The 24522-nt window shown below is 43.2% G+C and overlaps 1 protein-coding gene, 1 long non-coding RNA gene and 1 other non-coding gene across 6 annotated transcripts in view; 2 read left to right on the forward strand and 1 right to left on the reverse strand.

Annotated features, from left to right (window-relative positions):
- The first annotated feature begins 13 nt into the window (after positions 1-13).
- Positions 14-23847, forward strand: LOC140911920 (uncharacterized). The gene is made up of 3 exons (XR_013635760.1): positions 14-1348; positions 21043-21249; positions 22038-23847. It is a non-coding gene; the product is annotated as an uncharacterized LOC140911920 (long non-coding RNA).
- Positions 1996-2081, forward strand: LOC140912174 (small Cajal body-specific RNA 18). The gene has a single exon (XR_012159252.1).
- MYO5B (myosin VB) overlaps positions 15582-24522 on the reverse strand; it is a 374454-nt gene continuing 365513 nt past the window's right edge. For all 4 annotated transcript variants that reach the window (XM_078852710.1, XM_078852708.1, XM_078852707.1 and 1 more), the window contains one exon: positions 15582-21220. In XM_078852710.1, coding sequence (XP_078708836.1) covers positions 21068-21220 — 153 coding nt within the window. In that variant the 3' untranslated portion in view covers positions 15582-21067. The remainder of the gene's footprint in view (positions 21221-24522) is intronic.

Consider the following 24522-nt stretch of genomic DNA (forward strand, 5'->3'; position numbering starts at 1 on the left):
GTCACCCGGCGCTGTGCCGGGGGTCAAGGCGGGGACCGTCGTTGTTCAAGTGACGGCCTCGCGCCAGAGGCGGGTTCCTGTAGGGAACAGGCTCAGGGAGGGCAGCAAGCCCCCCCCCCCCCCGGCATACCTTTCCTATGGCATTGACGCTGGGGGCCGGTGGAATCGGCGCCTGCGGATGCAAAGCTGAGCGGGCTGGAGGGGAAAGCCGGGGGGAGCCTGGGGCAACGCCGTCCCCGGTGGGCCGGGCCGGGCCTGGCGGTGACTCGAGGGTGGCCCTGAGAGCGTGCGGGGCGGGGAGCCGCCTGGTCCCGGGCAGACAGCGGGAGCGGGCCGCCAGAGCCAGGCCGGGGTGGGGCCCTGGGCCGAAGCAGAGCGAAGGGGGAGCGACGCGCCCCTTGGGCAGCGGTGGAAGGAAGCGAGTCTTCCTGTCCCTCCCGGCTGCTGCCTCGTGTGACCCCCCAGCCCAGGGCCCCTGAACTCAGTGCCTGGAGCCCCACGTCCTGGACCCCCCAGCCCAGGGCCCCTGAACTCAGTGCCTGGAGCCCCACGTCCTGGACCCCCCAGCCCAGGGCCCCTGAACTCAGTGCCTGGAGCCCCACGTCCTGGACCCCCCAGCCCAGGGCCCCTGAACTCAGTGCCTGGAGCCCCACGTCCTGAACCCCCAAGCCCAGGGCCCCTGAACTCAGTGCCTGGAGCCCCACGTCCTGGACCCCCCAGCCCAGGGCCCCTGAACTCAGTGCCTGGAGCCCCACGTCCTGGACCCCCCAGCCCAGGGCCCCTGAACTCACTGCCTGGAGCCCCACGTCCTGGACCCCCAGGGCCCCTGAACTCACTGCCTGGAACCCCGGGTGCCCCTGTGCTCACTGCCGCCTGCCCAGTGTCTTCTCTTCCTGCCCCTCTTCGCTGCTGCCCCTTACCACCTTCCCGCTTTTCCCCCTTTCCTTTGGGTGCAACACACACATATTCCAGTCCCTGGCCTGTGCAGCCCTCAAACCCAACCCAGTTGTAGTGTTACGCCCCCCATGTACATGCACACATACACACATCCCTTGCACATTCAGGATGTCCCTGTAATGGCAGCCCCCCATTCCCTAGGGAGGAGACCAGCTGCAGGCGTCCTGGGAGCGCTGGGGACATGGAACTCCTCAGGCCCGCTGATCTCCTGGGATCTGTGTGTTTGTGAATTGATCCCACTGCCTTTTCCATCGGGGGTACCCCGACCCCAACAGAACAATTTGGGAGAAACTACATGAAAACTTGTGATTTCGTCCTCTGTTGCTCCTATTATTCAGCACTGCACCCCATTGGGAGGAGGCTTTTGTTCTTCAAAGCTAGAAATAGACAGGTAAATGTTTTAAAATACACATGTATGACATTATATGGTGGTTGTTTTAAAATAAAGTTTTTATTGTGTAGAAACTTCTGTTAGAAGATTTCTGTAGTGAGAGAAAATTAGGCTTGTCAGAATTAGATTCTTTTTTCATAACTTTGATGGATAATATCAGTGTTTATTTACTGTTAAGCATTCTTTATTTTTATTGCTTTAATTTTCTCAGTAGATCAAAATTACAGGTTTTAAGAATTTCTCCTACCCCCTAATGTACACAATTTAAATTTTCACAGTTGCAGAAAGTTTCGGGGGTGGGGGAAGGCAGACAATTATTTAATTACAGTAGACTATATTTAAAAAAGTTAAAGCTTTATATCTGTTAAAACACAAATTGTTGACATCACATATCAAAATATACAAAGTAAATATCCTTAAATCCAACTGAGTTCTCAAGCAGCATGTTTTACTTTGTCTATCTGTAAATTTAGATAACCATAGATAGAAATATTTTAAGTGGTTTGTGCTTGTACAGTGAAATTGACATTCACCAACATTTACCGATAAAAATCTACTCCTAGTTCTAATGTGACTCGGAGAATGACAGGTGGGAACATCTTGCACGAAGATGGCAGGAAAGAAAAAGTGTGGAGCTCACTAAACCCTGGTCTGTGATGATTAGCCCACTGCGCAATCTGAGTTCTGCAGAACTACTTGATGAGATTTGTGCTGAGAAAGGCAGCTGAGACCAGAACAATAACATATGTCGTGATTCTGAAGCTGGAGCTGCATGGGTGGCCCCTGCACAGAACCTCATTTGTGTCTTTTGCAGGATCAGGATTTATAGAGCTAATTTCTGATACACATTACAATAATATATTAGGATACCTCTGTAATGAATCTGTGCTTAGAGAATAAAGTAAGGGATCAGGAATCAGCAGTTCTTGGATTCTGTTTCTGGCTCTGCTGTTGACTTCATCTTTGACCTTGATCAGATCACAAGATCTGTGTCTCAGTTTCCCTATCTGTAAAATGGGACTTATGATGCTTACAGTAGAAGCTCAAAGTTACGAACACCAGAGTTATGAACTGACCAGTCAATCACACACCTCATTTGGAACTGAAAGTACACAATCAGGCAGCAACAGAAACACTTACCAGGTACAGAAAGCCTATGGCCAGGGCTTTCTCCAGACTGTATATATTAACAGATTGAAAGCTTACAATAACAAAGGGGCTATAGTAAACATGATATGCTATGCAGATGAGGACCACAAAGTAGATGAGGACCACAAAGTATCACCTCTCCTGGACTTAGGGCTTGTCCACACTTGAAACGCTACACCCCTGTAGTGCTTCACTGTAGACACTACCTACATCAGCAGTATGGTTTCTCCTGTCAGCTCCCGTCAGTGTAAGTAATCCACCTCCCTGAAAGGCAGCGTATAGGTCGACAGAAGAATTCTTCCTTCCACCGAGCACTGTCTACTCCAGGAGTTAGGTTGGCATAGCTACCTCTCTTGGGTGTGGATTTTAGTGTAGGTCTGCCCTCAGACAGCCCCTGGGCTTCTCCAATTGTTCTAGTCTCAAAGAACAACCATACAGTACAGTTTTATGTAGATTATAGAAAATTTAGGCCTGGTCCATGCAGCAGTGTGAAAAATCCATACCCCTAAGCGACACAGTTAAACCAATCTAACTCTGGTGAAGACAGCACCACCGAGAATTTTCCCACCAACCTAGCTACCGACTCTCGGGGAGGTGCACTAGACTAGCGTAGGAAGGAGTGTCTTCACTGAACACTACAGCAGGGCAGCTGCACTACTGCAGCATTTGAAGCGTACACAAACCCTGGATGTGGTTACACTCCCAGATGCTTGCCCTGTGTCTCATGTAGATGATATGTTAGATAGACGTAGCATAACTAAACATTCAACTACTTTAGATTTAACCAAGGGACAACTGGCAAATTCCCTTGGAAACAGTGTCACAAAAAAAGTCTGCATTCATTACTAATTTTGGACTTTTTGAGTTTAAGGTACTGTCCTCTGAATGAATTAAAGCAGGAGTCACATTCCAGGACACTGCTCTCAGATACATAGACAATATTGGTATATTGAGCAGTACGTGGGAGGAACACAAAACACATATGGGGAAGATATTGAAAAGCCTCAGGGAGGGAGGCAGGCCGCATAGTCAAGCTGTCAAAATATACGATAGAGGCAGCAAAGATCCGATACCTGCATCATCATTAGATGGGCAGAGGCCAAGTCTACCCATATCCCCTGAAAGCAGAAAGCTATTGTAAATTGGCTTGTCCCCAAAACTAAGAAACAAATTAAATCTTTTATAAGTCTGGTTAACTATTATTGAAAAGCTGTAGGAGGTTTCAGTGACATTGTTGCTCCTATCATGAGTCTTTGCCGGAAAACAAAACCAGAAAACGTGGTTTGGTCAGACTCCTGTCAAAAGGGTTTTGATACACTGAAACAAATTTTATCAGACACCCCCATCTTGGCCAATCCAGATTTTAAGAAAATGTTTGAAGTGTGCATTGATGCATTCAACAAAGGTCTCACAGCTATACTAATTCAGACTGGGGAGGACAACAAGAAACACCCCATTGTATTGCTGAGCAAAAAACTGTCTCCCATGGAACCATCATAATAGATAAGAAAAGGAGTACTTGTGGCACCTTAGAGACTAACCAATTTATTTGAGCATAAGAAAGCTTATGCTCAAATAAATTGGTTAGTCTCTAAGGTGCCACAAGTACTCCTTTTCTTTTTGCGAATACAGACTAACACGGCTGTTACTCTGAAACCTGTCATAATAGATAAGGAGTTATGGGCTGTGAAATAACTCAGTTCTGGTCAAATTAGGTTGGCATAACTGTCACTCACAGGTGTGAAAAATCCACAGCCCTGAGTGGCATAGTTAAGCCGATTTAAGTCCCCACCTAGACATGATTAGCTTGACTGAAGAATTCTTCCATTGACCTAGCCACAGCAGCTCAGGGAGGTGGATTACCTACGCCAACAGCGTAGGTGGTGTCAGCACTGAAGTGCTGGAGCATTTCAGGTGTAGATGAGCCCTCAGAACCTACCTGTTCAAATAGGCAGTTAAGGGTATTAACAGACCATGCGCCACTGGAATAGCTACATAGAACAAAAGGAACCAACTCCAGATTGCTATGCTGGAGCATAGCTTTGCAGTATGATATGGAGATTAAACATATTGATGGGCTGGAGATAGCCGACACTGTCTAGAAAAGGGAGGACACAGGTGAAGCTTACGTCATGGCCAGTGGCCAAAACTCCAGCATCAAAGTCATGAGGGGGTGTGTGACAATCAGGGTCAAGATATATCTAGAGGAGAACAGAGGGTCTGAACCCCAAAGAATAAGCAATTGAATTGACAGGTTACATACAATGGAAATATGTGAAGTAAGGTCTTTTATGAAAGCTTGTAATGTTCTAAACTTGATAAACATTAGGAGATATGTACATACAGGCTGGCTATGAATGTATGCATGTATATATGTGTGGAACATTGTAAATGAAACTAGGGTGCAATTACAGCATCACTTCACAACAGGAGGGTGAAGTAATCAGGCAGAGAGGGTCACCTTTCAGGATAGTTGTTTACACGAAACTAACTGTAAGCACCTAGCATTGTACAACTTAGGGAAAAGCAATGGTGGACCATTAGTTAATGGAAAGAGAGGGAAACTGAAAAGAAAACCCCTGTTTTGGGAAACTAAGGACTGGTCTACACTAGGAATTTATCTCGGTATAACTAACTCTCTCAGGGGTGTGAAAAATCTACACCCCTGAGAGATTTAGCTATGTTGACCTATCTCCCTATGTAGACAACACTAGGTCAATGGAAGAATTCTTCCATCAAGCTAGCTGCCACCTCACGGGGAGGTGGATTAACTATTCTGACAGGAGAACCCCTCCCATCAGCATATGTAGAGTCTACACTGTAACATTTTAAGTGGAGACATACCCTAAAAAAGGAGGGAGTTGCCACTGCTCTGCATAACCATGAATTACCATAGTCTAAGACCCTGTCCACGCTATAGGTAACTTCAGTATAATTTACGTTGCTCAGGGATATAAATAATCCACACCCCTGAGCAATGTAAATTATACTGACCCAAGTGCTGGTATACACAGGAGAGCTATATACCAGGACAGCTGGTATACAGGGGGAGAGCTTCTCCCCCTGACATAGCTACCACCTCTCGCAGAGGCAGGACTTCTTAAACTGATGGTCGGCTTAGAGCATCTCCTCCACAAGTCTACAGTGATGCAGCTGTAAGTGCTTCACTGTACCTGTAGCTTGAGAGAGGGGGAAAAATACCCTGCAAACCCTGTAGGCTGTTTAAAGGGAAGAGGTTTGAAGTGAATGTTATCTGGAAGAGCTATGAGGAACAACATCTAAGCAGGGTGCTGTATGTGGAAGGCTGGATCCCCTCTAGGAAAACTGTTCAGAGGCAACAGATAACTTGTTTTAGAAAAGGGAACTTAGCTAATATTGAAGTGTAAAGTCTGAGATTGCATCTTTATTTATCTTCTGTGTAATCTATTTGTGTTTGCTTTTCTTTACTATTTTATCTTTGAATTTATCATTTTTTCTATTAAATAAACTTTTTGTTTACTTTTACCCCAGCTAGGTCTCTGTTGTGCAAACTGTGTGTGAAGTGTGTGTGTGTCAAAGTCAACTGATGATTGTGGGCAGGTTTCACTCATTTTCTGGGGTGAAAAACCAGAGGGGGAAAGTCTGACTGGTAGTTAAAAATTCAGGGAGGTGGATTTAAGGGGACTTGGGACCAGAAGGTCTAGTGGGGTCACGCTGTAAGGAGTAACTAGGTGCGTGGAAGCCAACGTTGAAAGCTTTATTATTGTAGACTGGCTACTGGTGTCAAGCTTTGAGCCATAGCAGCATAGCATTTTGGTACCCAAAGTTATAAGGCAGGCAGTGACAGAATCCCTTACTGCTCTGGGGGATCCCCAAAATGTCACAGTATACTGATGCTATAACTAATCTCAAAAGGGATGCAGTTTAAATGGTTTATAAATAGCCTCATCCTTTGAACCTTTCACCCAGTCATCTCAAAGCATTTTACAGACCTCTATATGCCAGAGTGGGTACAGTAGACTCTAAGAGTTACAAACACCTTGGAAATGGAGGTTGTTCATAACTCTGAAATGTTTGTAATTATGAACGAAATGTTATTGTTCTTTCAAAAGTTTAGAACTGAACCTTAACACAGCTTTGAAACTTTACTATGCAGAAAAAAATGCATATTTTAACCATCTTAATTTAAATGGAACAAGCACAAAAACAGTTTCTTTACTTTGTCAAATTTTTTTCTTTTTTTAACCCCCCCCTTTTTTTAGTAGTTTACGTTTAACGTCATACTGTACCTGCTTATTTATTTATTTATTCATTTATGTATCTCTGTTGCTGCCTGATTCCAAGACTCGTGTTTTCTTAGACTCTGTCTACACTTAAACTGCTACAGCAGGGGTTGGCAACCTCTGACACCCGGCCTGTCAGGGTAAAGCTGGGCAGGCCGGACCGGTTTCTTTATCTAGAGCGTCCACAGGCACGGAACACCACAGCTCCCATTGGCTGCGTTTGCCGTTCCTGGCCAATGGGAGCTGCGGGGAGCAGCGCAGGCCGAGGGACGTGGTAGCCACTGCTTCCCACAGCTCCCATTGGCCAGAAACAGTGAAGCTGTGCCACTGTAGCACGCAGCTTTAATGAAGACACTCTAAGCCAGGGGTTCTCAAATGTAATTGCACTGCGACCTCCTTCTGACAACAAAAATCATTACATGACCCCAGGAGGGAGGACTGAAGCCTCAGCCCGTCTGAGCCCCACCACTCCAGATGGGGGGAGGGGGAGAAGAGGGGCAAAGCCGAAGCCCTATTGCTCCAGGCGGGGGAGAGGGAGGGGAAAAGCCCAAGGGCTTCAGTCACAAGCAGGGGGCCTGTAACCTGAGCCCCACCACCCAGGGCTGAGGCCCTCATGCTTTGGCTTTGGCCCCAAGAGGTGGGGCTTGGGCTTCAGCTCTGGCCCCAGCAAGTCTAATGCCAGCCCTGGCGACCCCATTAGAACAGGATTGTGACCCACTTTGGGGTCCCAACCCACAGTTTGAGAACTGCTGCTCTAAACTGATGGGAGAGAGCTCTCTCATCTGTTTAGTTAATCCACTTTCCTAAGAGGCAGTAGCTATGTCTTCTCCCATTAATATAATGCTGTCGACACGGGTGGGGTAGGTAGGTCTAAATAGGTCGCTCAGGAGTGTGGATTTTTCACACTTTTGAGCGATGTAGTTATACCGATATAGGTTGGTAGTGTAGATCGTACCTCAGAGTATCACATTTAAATAGAAGGTGGAGTAGATTGTTTAGCATCAGAGTCTCCGTACAAGGTTAAGTGCCCAGTTAACATCTCTGCAGTCGTAGGACAAAAACAAGGGGGATTAGGGAGTTAGAGACAGAGGCACCAGAACCAGGGGGCCAGGGCCCTTCCACTTTTTGAAAGTGGGGATCCTGGCCCATCCACTTTTCACCTGATCAGACCCCGCCCCTTTCCCTTCCCCATGGCCAGGCCAGCAGGGAGCCCAGCTGGGGAGCCTAGGCAGCTGTGTGGGGGAGCTGTGGCAGACCCTCCACCTGCCCTTGGCCAAGCATGAAGCCTGGGAGGCAGGCAGGGGGCTGCTTTCGGTCACCATCCGGGCAGGGGTCAGGGGCAGGCTCTTTGCCCCCTCTCCAGCTTGGTCACGGGCAAGGCCTCGGGGGGGATGCAGGCCCCTGGGTCCTCCACTTATGGGAGGACTCTGGTGCCCTTGATTCGAGATTGTTGTAAAAAGCCATACATCTGATGTCTTTATTAAGATCATGATTTTTAGTGTTTAGCAAAGTTATACGTTTAAGCTCTCGGCTTGTCTTTTGAAGATATTCTGCAGGTTTTGTGCAGATTTCCTTTGAGAATGAGGACTGAGAGGTCAGATATGGAGTGATCATTTTGTGAAAAGTGTTCGTCTAAAGCAGGGGTCTCAAATGACCACGAGAGCCACATGAGGACTAATACATTGGCCCGAGGGCCGCACCACTGACCACGCCCCCCCACTGCCCCCACTCCACCCCTTCCATGAGGCCCTGCCCTGCCCCCATTCCAACCCCTTCCCCGAAATGGTGTTTGAGACCCCTGGTCTACAGTGATACGCTGTTTTTGTCTTTTATCATTTTTCTGAGAGTTCACTGGAGACCATAATGATTGCTGGTTTCACCCACATTGTTGATATTTGGGGATTTAGTACAGTGGGATGAGGTACATCACATGCTGTGATAGGATCCAGGGGGTTTTCTTTTCAGTTTCTGTGGTCCACCATTGTCTTTCCCTAGGTAGTACAGTTAGTTGTGTGTAAACAACTAGCCTGGGAGTTGACCCTCCTTGCCTGATTACTTGACCGCCTGTTGGGAGGTGATGCTGTAGTTGCAGCCTAGTTACAATTACAATGTTCTATTCATATATACATCTGTACATTCATAACCATAGCCTGTCTACATATCTCCTCATGAACATCAAGTTCAGAACATTACCAGCATTCATAAAAAGACCTTGCTTCACATATATTTATAAACAATATCATTGTATATAGCCAGTTGATTCAATTCCTTATTATTTGGGGTTCAGACCCCCTGTTCTCCCCTTAGGGCATCTGGACCCTGATTATCAAAGGTAGTCAAAGACTGGAAGCAATAGAGGGCTCCAGCAGCTGTGATTATAGGTAGTGGCAAGCACTCAGGCTCAAGGTGGCTTCAGGCCCATAGCCACAATTACTAGTGGTGGTAGGAGGTGCCACAGGGACAAGATGAAACCCCAGTCCCCGGATGTGGCACAATCTGAGGGAAGAGGGATAAAGCAGCTTATGTAATTCCGACATTTAATGGTCCTGTTGGTGCCTGCTAAACATAAGGGCTGGAGCAGGAGGTGAGGACGAGGAGTGAATGAAGAAGTTACAATATTGCCAACTTCAGGAGATCAAAAATCATGAGATTGGCCCCAAAATCATGACATTAAAAAAAATTATATTGTGTTTTTTAGACTCCCCCTGCCCATCCCCAGCGTGTGTGCATGTGACAGTGTTGACCACTCTCCCACATGTACTGGATAAAGTGATTTTTGGCCCCTGCTGCAGGAGCTCTCACTCCCATAACTGCCCTTTTCCTGCCGAGCAATCAGTCCTGTCTTCCAGTCCCCGCATCCGTTCTCTCCCCACCAACCCCCCTCAACTCAGCCCCCCAACCCCCATACTCACCACTCCATCAGTTCAGCCCAAATACCATATCCATCTCCACTGTCCTCAGTTCACCCTCACCGCGTTCACTCCACCTGCTCAGAACCCACAATCAATATAGCCCCCTCACCCTCCTCACTTTAGCCCCCAGCCTCATCTCTGCTCCTTAGGGTTCCTCACCTCCCCAGGCCTTGAGGGGTGCAGTGGGGTTCCATCTCCCATTCCCAAGCTGGCAGAGGAGCAGCCACCTCGGGCTCACCCCTGGAGTGTTGGCCACACCTGGGGTGGTGGACAGGATTTTCTGAATAAAATTAAGCCTCACTTTTAGAACTCTCAAATGTCAGGATTTTCTCCAGTTGATTCAATTGCTTATTTGAGGGTTGGCCCTCCCGACTTCTGTGAAGTTTCTCTGCCCTGCTGGGATGTAGCTATGAGGTCTCTTGTTAGCTTAATAGCTTTGTTTATCTGGTATGTAACTGAATTCTCATCGCCTTTCAGAGTACTTTGGAATTAACAGCTGGTGGAGAAACCTCTTTGCTTTGTTTAGGGTTGGGTAACTCCTGTTTGACTGGAAACACATGTGTGTGGTGGCTGAAAAAAAATCCTGACATTTGAGATTTCTATTGTGTGATCATGAGAGAGGTTTAATTTTACTGAGAAATCATGACTCTTCCGATCAATTTGCAAGAGCTGGCATATCTGGAGTCAGAGCAGGGGGAAATCTAATATACAGCGCACTAAAGGCTGAGGTACAGACCTGAACTAGTGATTGGACAAGGTGGGAAGGTTAGCCGGGGGGGGGGGGGGGGGAAGCTGGACTGTAAGGCTGTGAAGAGAAGCACAACCTGTGGGAGTAGTCATCTGATGTGTGGGGAGAAAGCAAGCTTGTCTGGGGATCCACAACATTCAAGTGTTCTGATTAGACCTGATGTGAGCAGAGTCAGATCCTTTGGTGCTTTAAATGATTGGGGCAGCTGGTGGCTCATCTAGGGTGGGGTTCTTTATGTTGCTAATACTAGTGGGACTTTTAACAGGTATGAGCAATGGTGGGAGACCTTCACAAAACAGGGCTTCTTTACACAGAGCTTCTTCCTAGATGATCTCCTGAGGTCCCTTCCAATCCTGATATTCTATGATTCCCAAAGGACAAGTATGAAACGTACTCATAGGGGAAGTTTTTTCTTTGAAACGCTATGAGATTGTTTTATGTCCTGAAACATGAAGTTTTATTTTCCTTCCAAATATTTATCCTACCTACCCTAACTGTGGATGTTCTACTAATCATATAAGCCCCACGCAGCATGCATGCAGATCACTTTTTCCAGGAACTAGAGCTGGGCGTGAACCCCCACCTCAGCTCCAAATATTTCTGAACTTTTGGGTAAGTTCGGATCAGTAGCCTAATTCAGTAGCTGACCTTAATCTCTATTTTGGACCAACCCTCAGCTTTGTATAGCCTCAAATTCTGGGAGAGCTTGGATTTAAAATTCAGATTCATGATCTGTCTTGATGAGGAACAATAATCTGAGCTGGACAGGATGCATAGGAAATGAATGTGGTACATGCTAAAAGATGCCATCCTAGTGGGATTTTTAAGAACACCTAAGCAAATTAGGGGCCTAACTTCCATTCATTTCAATGGTACATATCTACATCTTTAGGCACCTTTGAAAATCTGGTCCTAAGTTCGTACACACACTATAGTTGGGTACATCTTACGTCACTACAGAAGAGAAAAACAGTGTTTACTCCCTTTGAGCCAGATCCTGTCCATATTCTCAGTGTAAAAGGTCCTACATGAAGAACCACCACTGTGATTCCATGGCTCATGGGTTTTAGGTCTTGGACAAGAGATAGATCATGGCTTGTGACTCCATAGAACACTGGCCATATCCCAGTGCCTGTGAATGGGAAGTGTAGGACAACAGCTGCTATTAGAGCCTATTGGCTACCAAGACAGCTAGCTGTGCAACGTCTGTTTGCAGATTGACAGGGTGTTTTCCTCTCAACTCTTGCAAAGAGCACCTGCGTAAAGCAGGTTTCTTTAGGCTTTCTGCAACGATTTGGAGGCTAGATCAAACTAGGTCTTAGGTCCAGTGGCAAATCATTGCTCCAAATTTGAAAAGAGGATGTCTGTTTTAGCAAGAATGATTCTGAACAGAGGGGCAAATGAGAATTTTGTTTAACTCCTTATACTTCACATGGCCTGAATAATTTTTTAAGAATAAGGGATCCTCACAGTTTAATTCAAAATAATATTTTAGCGGGTCAAGTACTTTGCCAATATGGTTCAGAGTGCCATTCTTGTCATGTGAAAATGGAAAAGAGCTCCTTTTTCTTGCACTCCTTTCAGGAAGGGTTTTGTCTGATAAACTGCATAATTTACTAGTTGAAAAGCAAATACAATAATCTGGAGAGTACAAAGATTATCTAAACAGTGCCACTAGTAATGGCTTTACCCCTCCCAAGGGTTTCCTGCTTTAAAAGGTCCAAAGTTGATGATTATAGTGTCTGTCCTCAGAGTCATCCATAAGCCTAATAAGAGTGCTAGTACCTATTTTTCTAAGGAATATTCGTAGAATTTCAGTAAGGAGTGTGGCGGGTTTAATTCTTATTGCAGTTTAACAGACACTCTCAAGAGTGGACATAGTAAGCTCTGCTTTCCAGAGATCAAAGTTAGTAGTGGAATGGCTCTTGAAAACGGTCAGTGGCTTCCCAAGTGACGATACGGGTGCAAAATATGTAGGTATGTATTTCCATGTGTTCTAGCTCAGACTGGACATCATTTTCAGTTGTCATGGGCTCGTGTTCCCGAAGTTCTAATAATGGATCATATTTTAACATACACATTGTCTCAGACACTCTCCGATGCATGATCTCCATGGCAGCCGCATCAATTGATTATATAAAAGTCATATCAGGAAAGTACTGATGTGTTTTTCAGCTGTCTTTCGAGCAACATGTGGTTTGTCCCTTGCGGGGGAAAAAATTTCCTTTGCTCATCATTTCAGTTTCTGTCAGAACAACACAAGGAGAAGTGACAGCACTATTTGATCAGGCACGCTCTTTAGAACACCTGCAAAGCACCACAGACCATAGTTTGGGAACCTCTGATCTAGTCCTTCCCCCTTTCACTTCATCTAATCTGTCCAGTACCTGTATTTTTAAATTTGCTCTTATGCATGTACAGAGTAATTCCACCTGGGAATGTATTTTTCTTCAAGTAGTGTCCCTATTGGTGCTCTACTATAGGTGTGCACACGCCCGTGCACTGTCAATCGGATAATTTCAATATTAGTCCATCCTAGCAGCACACTCGGCTCCTCGCCTGCCACACGTCTAGCCAGCATGCGTGGGCATTTCTCCCTCAGTTCCTTCTCAAGCACAGAACATTAACTCCTGATACTTTTGCAATTTTTTTTTGCTCATGTGAAGCCCCTTTCTTTTAGTACTCATTTGTTTTTAGTTGAGTATGCCTAAAAAAAGAAAAACAATAATAAGGTCTCGCCTACCGCCCCCACAATGGACAAGTCATAAGGGTATCTTGGCTCCCCAGGCTTCAAAAAGTGTCTTAGCTGCAAAGATTCCATCCCAGTAATGGGCGAATGCTAGCAGTGTATTTGCTGCCTTAGGGAGAAGCACAATCGACAAAGGTGTGGTTGATGCCAGCAGCTAAAATCCAGGTCCAGGAAGGAGAGAGAGTTAAGGCCAAAATTCCTGCTTATAGAGTTGGCCCTTCAACCTCCAGAGTCCTGGAGTGAGATATCACTGCAAACTTCTATGTCGAGGCAGGTGATTCTAAGGAAACGAGCCAGTCACTAACGACTGGTAACAAGAGGTCTGTGAATCCCTGTAGCGAGGTCTTGTTGAAGAGAAAAAGGGAAAAAGCAAATACCATTCTGATTGCCCCTACCTGGCCCAGTCAGACATGATACCGTTACCTGTTTCAGCTGGCCTTCTGTTCACCAGTGACCCTACCAATCAGTCCCTACCTCCTGTCACAAAACAAGGGTCACACCCTTCACCACAGTCCATGGGTCCTGCACCTCAAAGCGGGGCTCCTTCATGGTTCCAGCACACAGAGGCATCCTGCTCGGAGGTGGTATAGGAAGTACTATTGCACCGTAGGAAGTGTGTTACTTGTCACACCTACCTGTAGAAAACGGTAGAGATTCCAGATATGCTGCCAACCCAAGGATATCACCCCTAATTCAGCCACCTTACTGGTGATCCTGGACTATCGGTTATCCCTAAAGAAATTGGGTCGATCTATTAGCTCGCTGAAGGTTCACTTGACAGCAATTGTAGCCAGAAGGTAGAAGGCTATTCAATCTTCTCTCACCCAGCTATGAAGAGGTTTCTAAAAGGTATAGCAAACCTCTTCCCACAACCCCAGACCCTCATTCTGCAATGGGACTTCAACATAGTTTTAAAGGGCCTGAATAGACCACCGTTTGAACCCATGGCCACTTGCTTGTTAACTCACCTTTCCAGGAAGACAGCGTTCCTCATCGCCATCACTTCTGCCAGAAGGATAAGGGAGATAGCAGCTTTGAGGCACATTCCATTTTACGGTGTTCTTCCTGGACAAGGTCACACTCAGACTGCACCCGAAGTTCACTCTCAAAATAACTTCTGCATTTCACATGAATCAACTCATTCAACGCCCAACATTCTATCCAAATCCTCATACGGATAACAGAGAGATCATCTTCCATACACTCGGTGTGTGGAGAGCTTTGGCCTTCTACTTAGGACAAAAGCCTTCCGAAAATCTCCGAGGCTCTTCCTTTCAGTTGTGTAAAGGTCAAAAGATGCAGTGATCTCAGCTCAAAGGCTCTTCGAGTGGGTCTTAACTGTATTAAACTCTGCTACCAATTTTGGGCGGGGGGGGGGGGTGTAACATCCCCACCTTCAGTACTCTCGCATTCCACAAGGTTGGTCTCCTAGTCAAACACCTTCCCTTAGGGTATCCCCATATCAGAGATATGTGGAGCAGCTACATGGGCATCTACAGATACCTTCGCAGAACACTATGCCATTCTGAGTGATTTGGCTTCAGACGCCCAATTCAGGGCCTCTGTACTATCAGTTGTATCAGACTTGACTCCGAAGTCCCGGCCTCCAGTGGTGGGTACTGCTCAGGAGTCACCTACATTGGCACTCCAATAGGAACATTGCAACTCACCTTGTGGAGTAATGATGTTCTTTGAGATGTGAGTCCCTGTGGGTGCTCCACAACCCTCCCTCCTGCCCTCTACTTCGGAGTTGCACTTGTTGACTCTACAGTAGAGAAGGAACTGAAGGAGAAATGCCCGTGCATGCTGGCTAGCCTCATGGCAGGTGGGGAGTGGCGTGCGGGCAGGCAGGACGGACTGCACAAGGTGAGTAATTTCTTCCTTCTTAATTATACTAGGCCAAATTCTGCCCTGACCTACACCTGTGCTATCTAATTAGGCCTACTACCACGAAGTACACAAATGACTAAGTACACAAATGGCTTTCCAGCCAAATTTCTGATAGGAAGAGAAAAGGAAGGTTGAGTTTTGTGGTTAAAAGTGCAGGACTGAGAGTCATGAGCCTGGATTCTATTCCCAGCACTGACTTGAGTGTCTTGGGCAAGTCACTTAATCTCTCTGCGCTTCATTTTCTCCCTCTGTTAGAGGATGATATTTTACAGGGACGTACTGAGGCTCAGTACCAGGCAGTTCTTCACATGTTTGTTAGTAGTGTACAGTACTCAAACCTATTGAAGTCACTTCCATGAATTTCATTGGGCTTTGGATCAGACCCTTAGATGCCCATAATCATAAGTAAAAGCTTTCAGGATTGATCATTTTAATGTTTGTAAAGTGCTTTGAGTTTAAGATGGAAGCTATTGTTGAAATGCAAAATAATATTACATTTTCAGTTTTGTCCAAAAAGTCACAATTTAATTTATTCAAAAGTATTTATTTCACAAATTTTTATCCACAGCTGAATATTACAGTAACTATTACAAGCATTTTCCTATAAACAAAGGTGTAGTTTACAGATTTGTTCAAAATGGAAAAATATTTTATCAGCAGTAGTATTTCATCTACATTCAGGGTTCACCCCCCTGAATATCATTCAAACTCCTTCAGAACAGCTGCACCTTCTGCTTGTTAAGGTAATGAAACTTCACACAAAAAAATAGGGCTTGGACTGGTATAGTAGCACATTTTTGGATAGAGTTGGAGTGTTTAAATTTCAGTTTTGTTTCAGGATCTATTTTCTGACATTTGCAGTTTTTAAAAAATAAATTCTATACTCTTGAAGGGAAAAATATTTTCCAAATTGTTTCACTTTAACATTGACTCTGCTATCATTTCAGAAAGAAAATAATTTTCAGTTATGGTTGTACTATATGTAATTCAATAAGGTTGGAAGTGTGTGGTGGTTCATGCAATATACTTTAATTATGTTGGCACATTTAAGTGCAGTTAGGAAATGTTAATTCTGCAACACTGTCCGCAACAATATTAGTCTGACAAGAATAAGTTTACATAGTCAGATAATAGGCTGAGTAGGAAAGAAATATGACCTAGTATTACAAGTGTTTTATCATTAATGTCACTTAACCCCTTTGCAATTCACACTTGGTCTGTACAAATTGAGGGTGAAATCTTGTGAACACTTACACATCTGAATAATTTTACTCATTGATCAGTCAGATTGGGTTTGATTCTTCACTATTATTGGTCTTACAGCTAATAGTGTGGAAAATCAGTCTATTGACTACAATGGGATGCCTCACAAAGTTATTTGTGTGTATATTTTCAGGATCAAGGTATACAATCTTGCTATCATTGCTCACTTATGATAAGTTCCAGCGGATTCAATGATGTAATTGAGTGAGGATTTTTTTGCACAGGCTAGGGTTGCACAATTCAGTTTTGAGCTTTGATGGCAGATGTTCCTTTCCCCAAGCTTAGTGTAAATTTAGAGTAGCTGTGAAAGATCAACAGGAGTGGCTACAAAAATACAACTGAAAAGAAACTGAAGCCAGTTTCATACTAAAATAAAACTTTTGGAAGTTATGTCCTGGATGTTGTGGAAGTGTCTTGAACATAGACTACACAAGACAGAATGCATGCATGAAGTCAAGTGTATGGTTATAGTCAGTGTTGATTATTTTTATATTACATACAGTATACATTTCCTTGGAGATTAGGGGGCTAGTCCCAATCATACCCTTAGAAATACAATGCATGGAAAAAAATGTGATGAGATTAAAATCTTTTTTGCAAAACCTTCTCAGTGTAACGTAATGCTTTATAAGCGAACTTCTAAATCTACAGACTTTATGATACCACATTAAAATTTTCCCACAGTTTAACACTTTTTTCAGAGAAACGTTGAGAAGTCACAGTTATCTTAGTAACAGCTAAAGGCACACAGCGGGAAAATGCTCATCTTAGTCATCACTATTAAAAACAAATCTGAAAAGCAAAGTTTTCAAAAAGCCGTGCTTTTACATTGAACATTTTTGTATTTTTTTTTTTAACGTAAAGACATGGCAGGTTTTTGAGGGAAAAAGGCCTATTTGAGCGTGATAATACAACTGAATTAAACCAGATATTTTAAAAATTGCTAACAGAAAAGATCATGTACATTAAAGATATTTTCTGCAGAATCCTTTTCCAAATGCAGCTTAGTGGATAAGTTAAATTATTACACATCAAACATTAAATACCCAGTTCCTATCTATTTCAATACTAATGGTTTGTAAGAGATTCTTTTTATAATACATATAAATTAAGTTCCTTACTGCTCCCAGTGAAATACCATTATCCCTTTGAAGAACATTAACCACATTTTACACCTGTGATTAGTAACAAGACCATTGTGGAAAAGGATTCTGCAGCTCTCTTTAATTTAGTCTGCTTAATAAGCATTAAGTTTGGTGAATCCTGTTGGAGTCGTACAGTGAATAATTTACAACATTAGAGAGAGGTAGAGACCTGAAGAGCCTGAGAGGAAACTGCTGGCATAAGATGAGTTGTGAGGATAGCATCTGTGTAACCATCTCACTGGACTAAGTTTTGCTTTAGATTATTTTTGTTTAGTGTGAAGATGGGTTCACTCCAGGAAAAACATAGGGTTTAATTGAATTATAAAATGCAGTGAAAAATTTAACAAATGCTTTGAAATATTGTAGAGGAAGAGGTAGCTATAATAAAAAATACTACTTTAGACAGGTATTTGACACTGAGAAGAGCAAGAAAGTGGGTATTCTGAGCTGCAGCCAACACGTAGTGTGATTCCTACTGTAAGTGGGAGGAAAGTGAAGGCATTACTGAATACATGCAATAGATGCAAATGATCAAGGAGTGTAGTTTGGAGGTAGTGCTGGTACTGTACAGGCAACAAATGTTCTGCTATTCTATATTATGGGCATTGGTTCTAGGAAAAGTTTCCTCCTTCGTTGTGAATTGGCTTAATTATATCCTTCACCGGTAACAGCTATGCTAAACCATAGTCTTTTGTTTGAGCGCATGTACTTTTACTGTAGACGTAGTTCAATATAACTCTTAATAGCACTTATTTAACGTTTGCTTTTTATAGCGATATACATATACAGGACTATTATAAGGTGTATATACATAGATTATATACATAATGTCTAAATCAAGACACACTCCTTGTCTAAAAGGTGACCACGGTATGTTGTGTTTGGGGTGTAATGTATGTCTAAGAGATTCTCACGTTCTGGGATAATTGGATACCTAATAATAAATTCGCTATTTGGAGATGATTTATAGCAACTAAAAATAGTCTGAAAAATGCAGATAGGTTTTTCTCAAAAGCACTTTGTCATCATGGAACTGCTGAGACACTTAAGAACCATAGCAGTAAATGCAAAGGAATCAAGATTTTCTTAGGCAGGACCATTAGGGAGGTGCACAGGCCTACGTGTTCATGATTCGCAAAAGATTGGGCCTTTGCAAGTGACAAATATCCCCATTGCATTTTGCAGCCTGGAAAGTTAGAACTGCAAAAGTGTTGTGACCTTAGAGCTGAAAAGGTCATAATTTGCAAACAGGCCCCACCACAAAGTAATACAATCATTGCTGTTATATGGCATTGTCTACCTTTAGATGCCATTTTCTCCTAATAAGGATAGCATTTCCTGTGACTACTGAGAATTAGATAGATTCTGGCAAGTACTGAGAATGATCAAGAAATGCTTTGGGAATAGCAGACCCATTTTAATTCCTGAATAGTGAGGAATAGGGAACTTTTTATATTAATAAGATTTCAAAAAATCCTATTGGATTACAATTCAAATGATTTTATCTGATAACTTCTTGTATTTGACAGTTTTCAATTCATTATTCTGATAGGAATTTAAGATTAATGTTGACTTCTGTGTTCTGTTAATAAGTGCTTTGGGTTATCAAAATACTAGTTATAGGATTTTTGAGTTGGGCCATGTCTACACTTACAAGCTTACAGCGGCACAGCTGATTCAATACAGCTGTGTAGCTGTAAGAGCACTTATTTAGCTGTGTTATGCCAACAGGAGAAAGCTCTCCCGTCAATATAATAAAACCAGCTCGGTGAGTGGCAGTAGCTATGTCAGTGGGAGAGCATCGCCCGCCAACACAGCATTGTGCACATGAGCGCTTATGTCGGCAAAATTTATGTCACTCAGGGAGGTCTTTTCACACCCCTCAGCGACAAAAGTTTTGCCAACATAAGTGCTAGTATAGACATGGACTTAAGTCATTCAATTTCTTACGCATTCTCTTTTGCTTTAAAACACTGTGAATTAAACAAATTATTGCTAGTATTCCTTTTGTTACTTTAGGCCCAGAAGCTGCATCACTGATCAATAGAAGTATTGCTATTGAATTCAATGGGTAAAATTCTGACCCTGTTGAAGTCAATTGGAGTTTTTCCACTGACTTAATTAGGGCTACAATTTCACCCAGTGTGAGCAGGATCAGGAACTGGATTGGATTTACATGAGTTATCCACACATATGAAGATTGCCAGAATTTATAGAATGGTATAGGCAGAGCCATCCCTTGGGTATGGCAAATCGGAGGCCCCGCGCTTCCATAAAAACATGAGGAGGTGAGGCAGGAGGGCGAGCAGGGTCAGGGGGCAAATGGGGAGGTGAGCGGGGGGTGTGTGTGAGAAGGCAAGCAGCAGCCCCCCTGCCAGAACCTCCCTCTCCCCACAGGGCCTCCTGCCCACCAATCAGCACCTGTCCTTGCTTCTCAGTGCCTACTGTGGACCAGATATTTTGCTGTGTCAGGAGGCGCTGCGAGGGGAGGGGAGAAGAGCGGAACTGGGTGGGGAAGAGGCGGGGAATGGGGGAAGGGGTTGAGTCAGAGCTGGGTGAGGGGAGCACCCCCTGACAGATCAGAAACTTGGTGCCTATGTCCCGGGCCTCACATGAGGGATGGCCCTGGGTGTAGGTATAATTTTGTTACATGGATTCTGATACTGGTTATGTCAGCCCATGGAAACGGCGACTGCCCTCCATAATTATGTAAGGTATTAAAAACCAGTAGAGCATCTTTGTCTTCACTAGATGTGGCAGTATCTTAACTCCTATAAGCATAGGGTAAAGCCAGGAGTGGATTTTAGGATGAAAGTTTCCAATACTGACGTGGGGAGAGACACTACAGCCCCTCACCTCCTAGATTATTGCACCAGAAAGATTTGAGGCCATCACCACAATTCTGTGGGTGAGAGAAAGTCTAAATGGCCACCCCTAGCTACATCTCTGCAGCATGCACAGAGATAAAAGCGTATTGGATGGAGAGCAGTGGTGACTCAGGAAATCAGAATTCCTGACAAATAAAATCCACCTTAGACTGAAAACTATGCTTGTTTTCACCGACACCTTAAACTGTGTGATGAACACTTATTTGCACATTTTGCAACTTATATTTCTGAACTGACCATTGTGATACAGTGACTAGCAACAGGAAGAAATGTGAAATTGTATCTCTGCATTGAAATGCATTAATATGTACAAACCACCTTATCAATGCCATCGTTTTTCTGAAGACAGTGTTTTGACTTTGATTTTTATCTGGAGTTTCTTCATAGCCACTTATGAAGACCAAATTAACCATCTCCCACTTTCCAGTGTTTGCTGTTCATGTCTGTTGGAGACTCTGCTATGGGCTTTGCACTATTTCAACATGAAATCAAGCAGTAAAAAAATTCTGTATTTCAAGTATTCTTATTTTGAGCTGCAAGTTACAAAAAAAAAAATCACATACAAGATCAGTTTCTTATTATAGTATAAAGTTTAGCACTAACTGATTACTGTGTATTGGTTCTTCCATAATCTTGTTTGGTCCACGTTAAAAAGATTTTTTTTTTTTGCTTGAATTCTCTGGTGAAGGGGGACCGCTTTGAAGACATTTTCTTCAGACTTCGTTGAGAAATTCCAAGTTGAGAGAAGCAGGGATGTGAATAGAGTCCATGGTTATGGAGGATGGACTGAACGGAAACAAAACTGGGAACATATATTTGTAGTCTAACAGCAGCTGTGGTGGGTCATTTCGCTCTTGCAAATTTGCCTATGAGGTTTGTGTGGAAAAAATAAAAGGTTAGTGTGTTTTTCATCTCGATCATTGCTTTTTTATTTGCATTTGCAACACTTAACACAATAAATGGTCTGGAGAGAGATAGGGTGTATAGGATCTAAGGAAGCAGGGAAAATGTGCTCCAGTTTCATCCCAACGGGAGAAAACTTATTTCTTGAGCACAGCATGCTGGACAAATATAAAAGATGAAGTGATCCCTGCCCCAATCAGCATACAGTATGAAATTATGAATATCAAATATAAAGTCTCAAACACATTATTAAAAATGTCTCTCTCCATAAGTCGCCTATGAATACTGATTGTGTATAAATGGAGCCTGACCAAATGGAATTTCTGAACGATGTAGGATACAGGACTTAGAGAGATGACAAACTAACCAGCCCTTTTTATGATTAGAGGAGAGGGAATAAAGATACACCAAGTAATTGAAATGTTATGAACATAAGCTTAAATCCTGGCAGGTGCTAGGCATAGCACTATGGCCAGTCAAAAGAGCATGGGCAGAAATATGTTCCTTATTCTGGTTTGTCTAGACCCTCTCTAGCAGGCTTTTAAGAGGAACAATCCAGAGTTGGGCATTATGGGGGTGGGAGTATTGAATGTATGATCCTGTATGCAGTCCCTACAAAAACTCCTGCTTCTGCTTTTCCAGAATGTTTTTGTGCTTCCTTGGGGACAGTTATGCCACTTCCCCTACACTGGCCAGATTTTGCCCCATTCTCTTTTCTGTCATCAGAAGTCTGCACTGGCAATACAGAATTTTGTTATCCACCCGGTATTTCTTTTCCAGTAATTCCTCCTCCACTGTGTTTTGCATTGATCTTGCTTCAAGCAGTGAACAGACCTTGCCCCCGGAGATGCATCCATGATGCTGTATAAGTAGCCAGGAATTTTGCAGCAGAGCAACACAAGTTGTAAATTCCCACAAAGTGATGGAAAGTGCTGCCCACTCAACTCCAGGAATGAGAGAGTGGACCTGGACACTGAATATGACTCCCTTGTGTAGCAGCACAGACTACCAGCAACATGCTTGTCCTTTTATCTAGTGCACCATCAGGACTGAGAAGAATGTTAAACATTAGCTACTATTTTCCTGCTTTCTCTTTTTGACATTCAAGATACCATGGCACTCTTCAGAAGAGCAGGGAATTTTCCCTAGTCACCTGGTAAAAATTTCCCTGCTCTCCACTAACGTGCTGTATGCTGGGTGGCAGTCTTCCATCTCAGAAGTGGTTGCATTTCAGTGATGTCCTACATTCCTGTATCCTACCAGCCTTATTTGCAGGACTAGTCCCATTGAGAAAATGAACACTTGAGCGCTCAGATACTATACTGATAAGTAGAACTGAGCAATTTTTTTTTTGGTGAACAGTAGACCAAAATGTTGCAAATTTGACATGAAATTGCTGAATAGTTTCAGCCAAATCTTTGTTTTCAGGACTGAGATGCCATTCACAAAATGGCTGGAGGCTGAGACAATAGTAGTGCCTGCCTTGTACATTTTAGCCCAGTGCACTCACTTAAGATATGGAATAGGAGCCAGGTTCAATTGCTCCCTCTATCTGATCTGAAGAAGGGATTTAAACTTTGATCTCACAGCAGAAAAGTTCCCTTACCCCGGGGCTACTGGGTAGTCTGGAGTGGGTCTTTCTCAGTCTCTCCTGTTGAAGTGGTTCCACTTTGTATAAATAATTAGTCATTGGAGGTTGGGACAAAGACAGAGAGAAAATGACTATTCAGCCAAGTGGTTAGGGCATTCTTCTGCAATGTGGGGCACCCAAGTTAAAATCACTTCTCCATATCAGGATTAGGAGGGAACTGAATATCTCTCTCCCACATCCCAGGAGAGAGCCGTAACCACTAGGTTAATGCTTCAAAGGGAGATGGCACCATCACCCCAGCCTTCCTCCTTTTAAGGATATCTGGAAACAAAATGTTTCCTTCAACCCAAAGCAAACTTTTTCAATTCATCAAAGTTTTTCGGAGTTTCCAAATTCGAGCAGACCCACATTTATTTTGTTGGTTTTTTGGAACTGCCAGTGACCTGATAAATAGTTATTTGCCCAGCTCTACTGATAAGGGCCACGTAAATACCTACATAGAAGTGAACAGAGCTCAAGTTATAATTTATTAAATGAATTGGGATCCTTTATAATGAAGGGTTCTACGTGCATGTAAAGAATTTACTCATTTTTATCATTACTGTATATTAAAGCAGAATAAAAATGCTTTCTGGATTTGATGGAGGTTCCTGGTATCTTTTTAAGTTCGTAACATATATAAATTCAAAGAAAACACAGTTGAGTGCGTCTTGTATAATACACTGATTTAAGCATCATTTCCTTCTGTTCTTTTCCTACTGTACACTGTGGAACATTTGATTTATCAGAAATGAATTGTGAGATAAACTGAACTCAAAATTGGATAATACAATTTTTATAGCATATCTGACTAGAAAGTGGAAATCTTATCAGAGAAAGCAGCATGATGGGGCAAGAGCAGCTATTTTGCGTAAATGTGTTATTTTACCCAGAACATTAAGACCAAAAAAAAAAAAGTCCATATTGCAGATGTCACTTACAATTCAATATTTTTCTTGTTTACCCAATCTTGTTTTGTCTTTGTTTTACAATAAAAAGTGTGAGAGAATTTGAACAAGTTGTTATGCCCTGTTATGTACACGTACAACTAATATGAAACCAATTAAAGTAATGTACTAAAATTAAACAAAAACCTGATGAGTAATTCTAACGATTAGATACTGATAATCCCCATTCTAGCTATTTGTTAAATGTAAAGTTACTTTGTGTCTTGAATCTAAATTAATTTAACTTCATGTTTGTATACCACCTTGCCTTTTGTGGTCAGGAACAATCCCATGACGCAAAGGTAGAAGTGCTGACCATTACATTCTGGCCAGTTCTGATTAGGCAGCATCTATTTACCACTCATGAACTGCCTCTTGTTGTTTCAGTTGGATATGATATGCTTCACTTTTCTTTTTAAACTTATGTGATGTTCCTGTGTTAAACAGTGTTGAAGGACTGACACATCCTTCCCCAGAGATGGCTGAGTTTCAGTGGTGGGTAATGTGAATAGTTGGTAATGTACTGTGAGGCATTCTTCAGGAAGAGAAGTTTTGTAAAACAGTAAGATATTACTATTTAAGGATGTATACGTGAAGGCTTCAGTAGGCTGAGTCCCTTTAACAATCAGAGAACCTTTGATTACAAGCACTGAACTTTCATAATCATGTGTTAAAAGCAGAGAGAGAA

Source organism: Lepidochelys kempii, chromosome 5, assembly GCF_965140285.1.
Source record: "Lepidochelys kempii isolate rLepKem1 chromosome 5, rLepKem1.hap1, whole genome shotgun sequence".
NCBI classification, from domain to species: Eukaryota; Metazoa; Chordata; order Testudines; family Cheloniidae; genus Lepidochelys; species Lepidochelys kempii.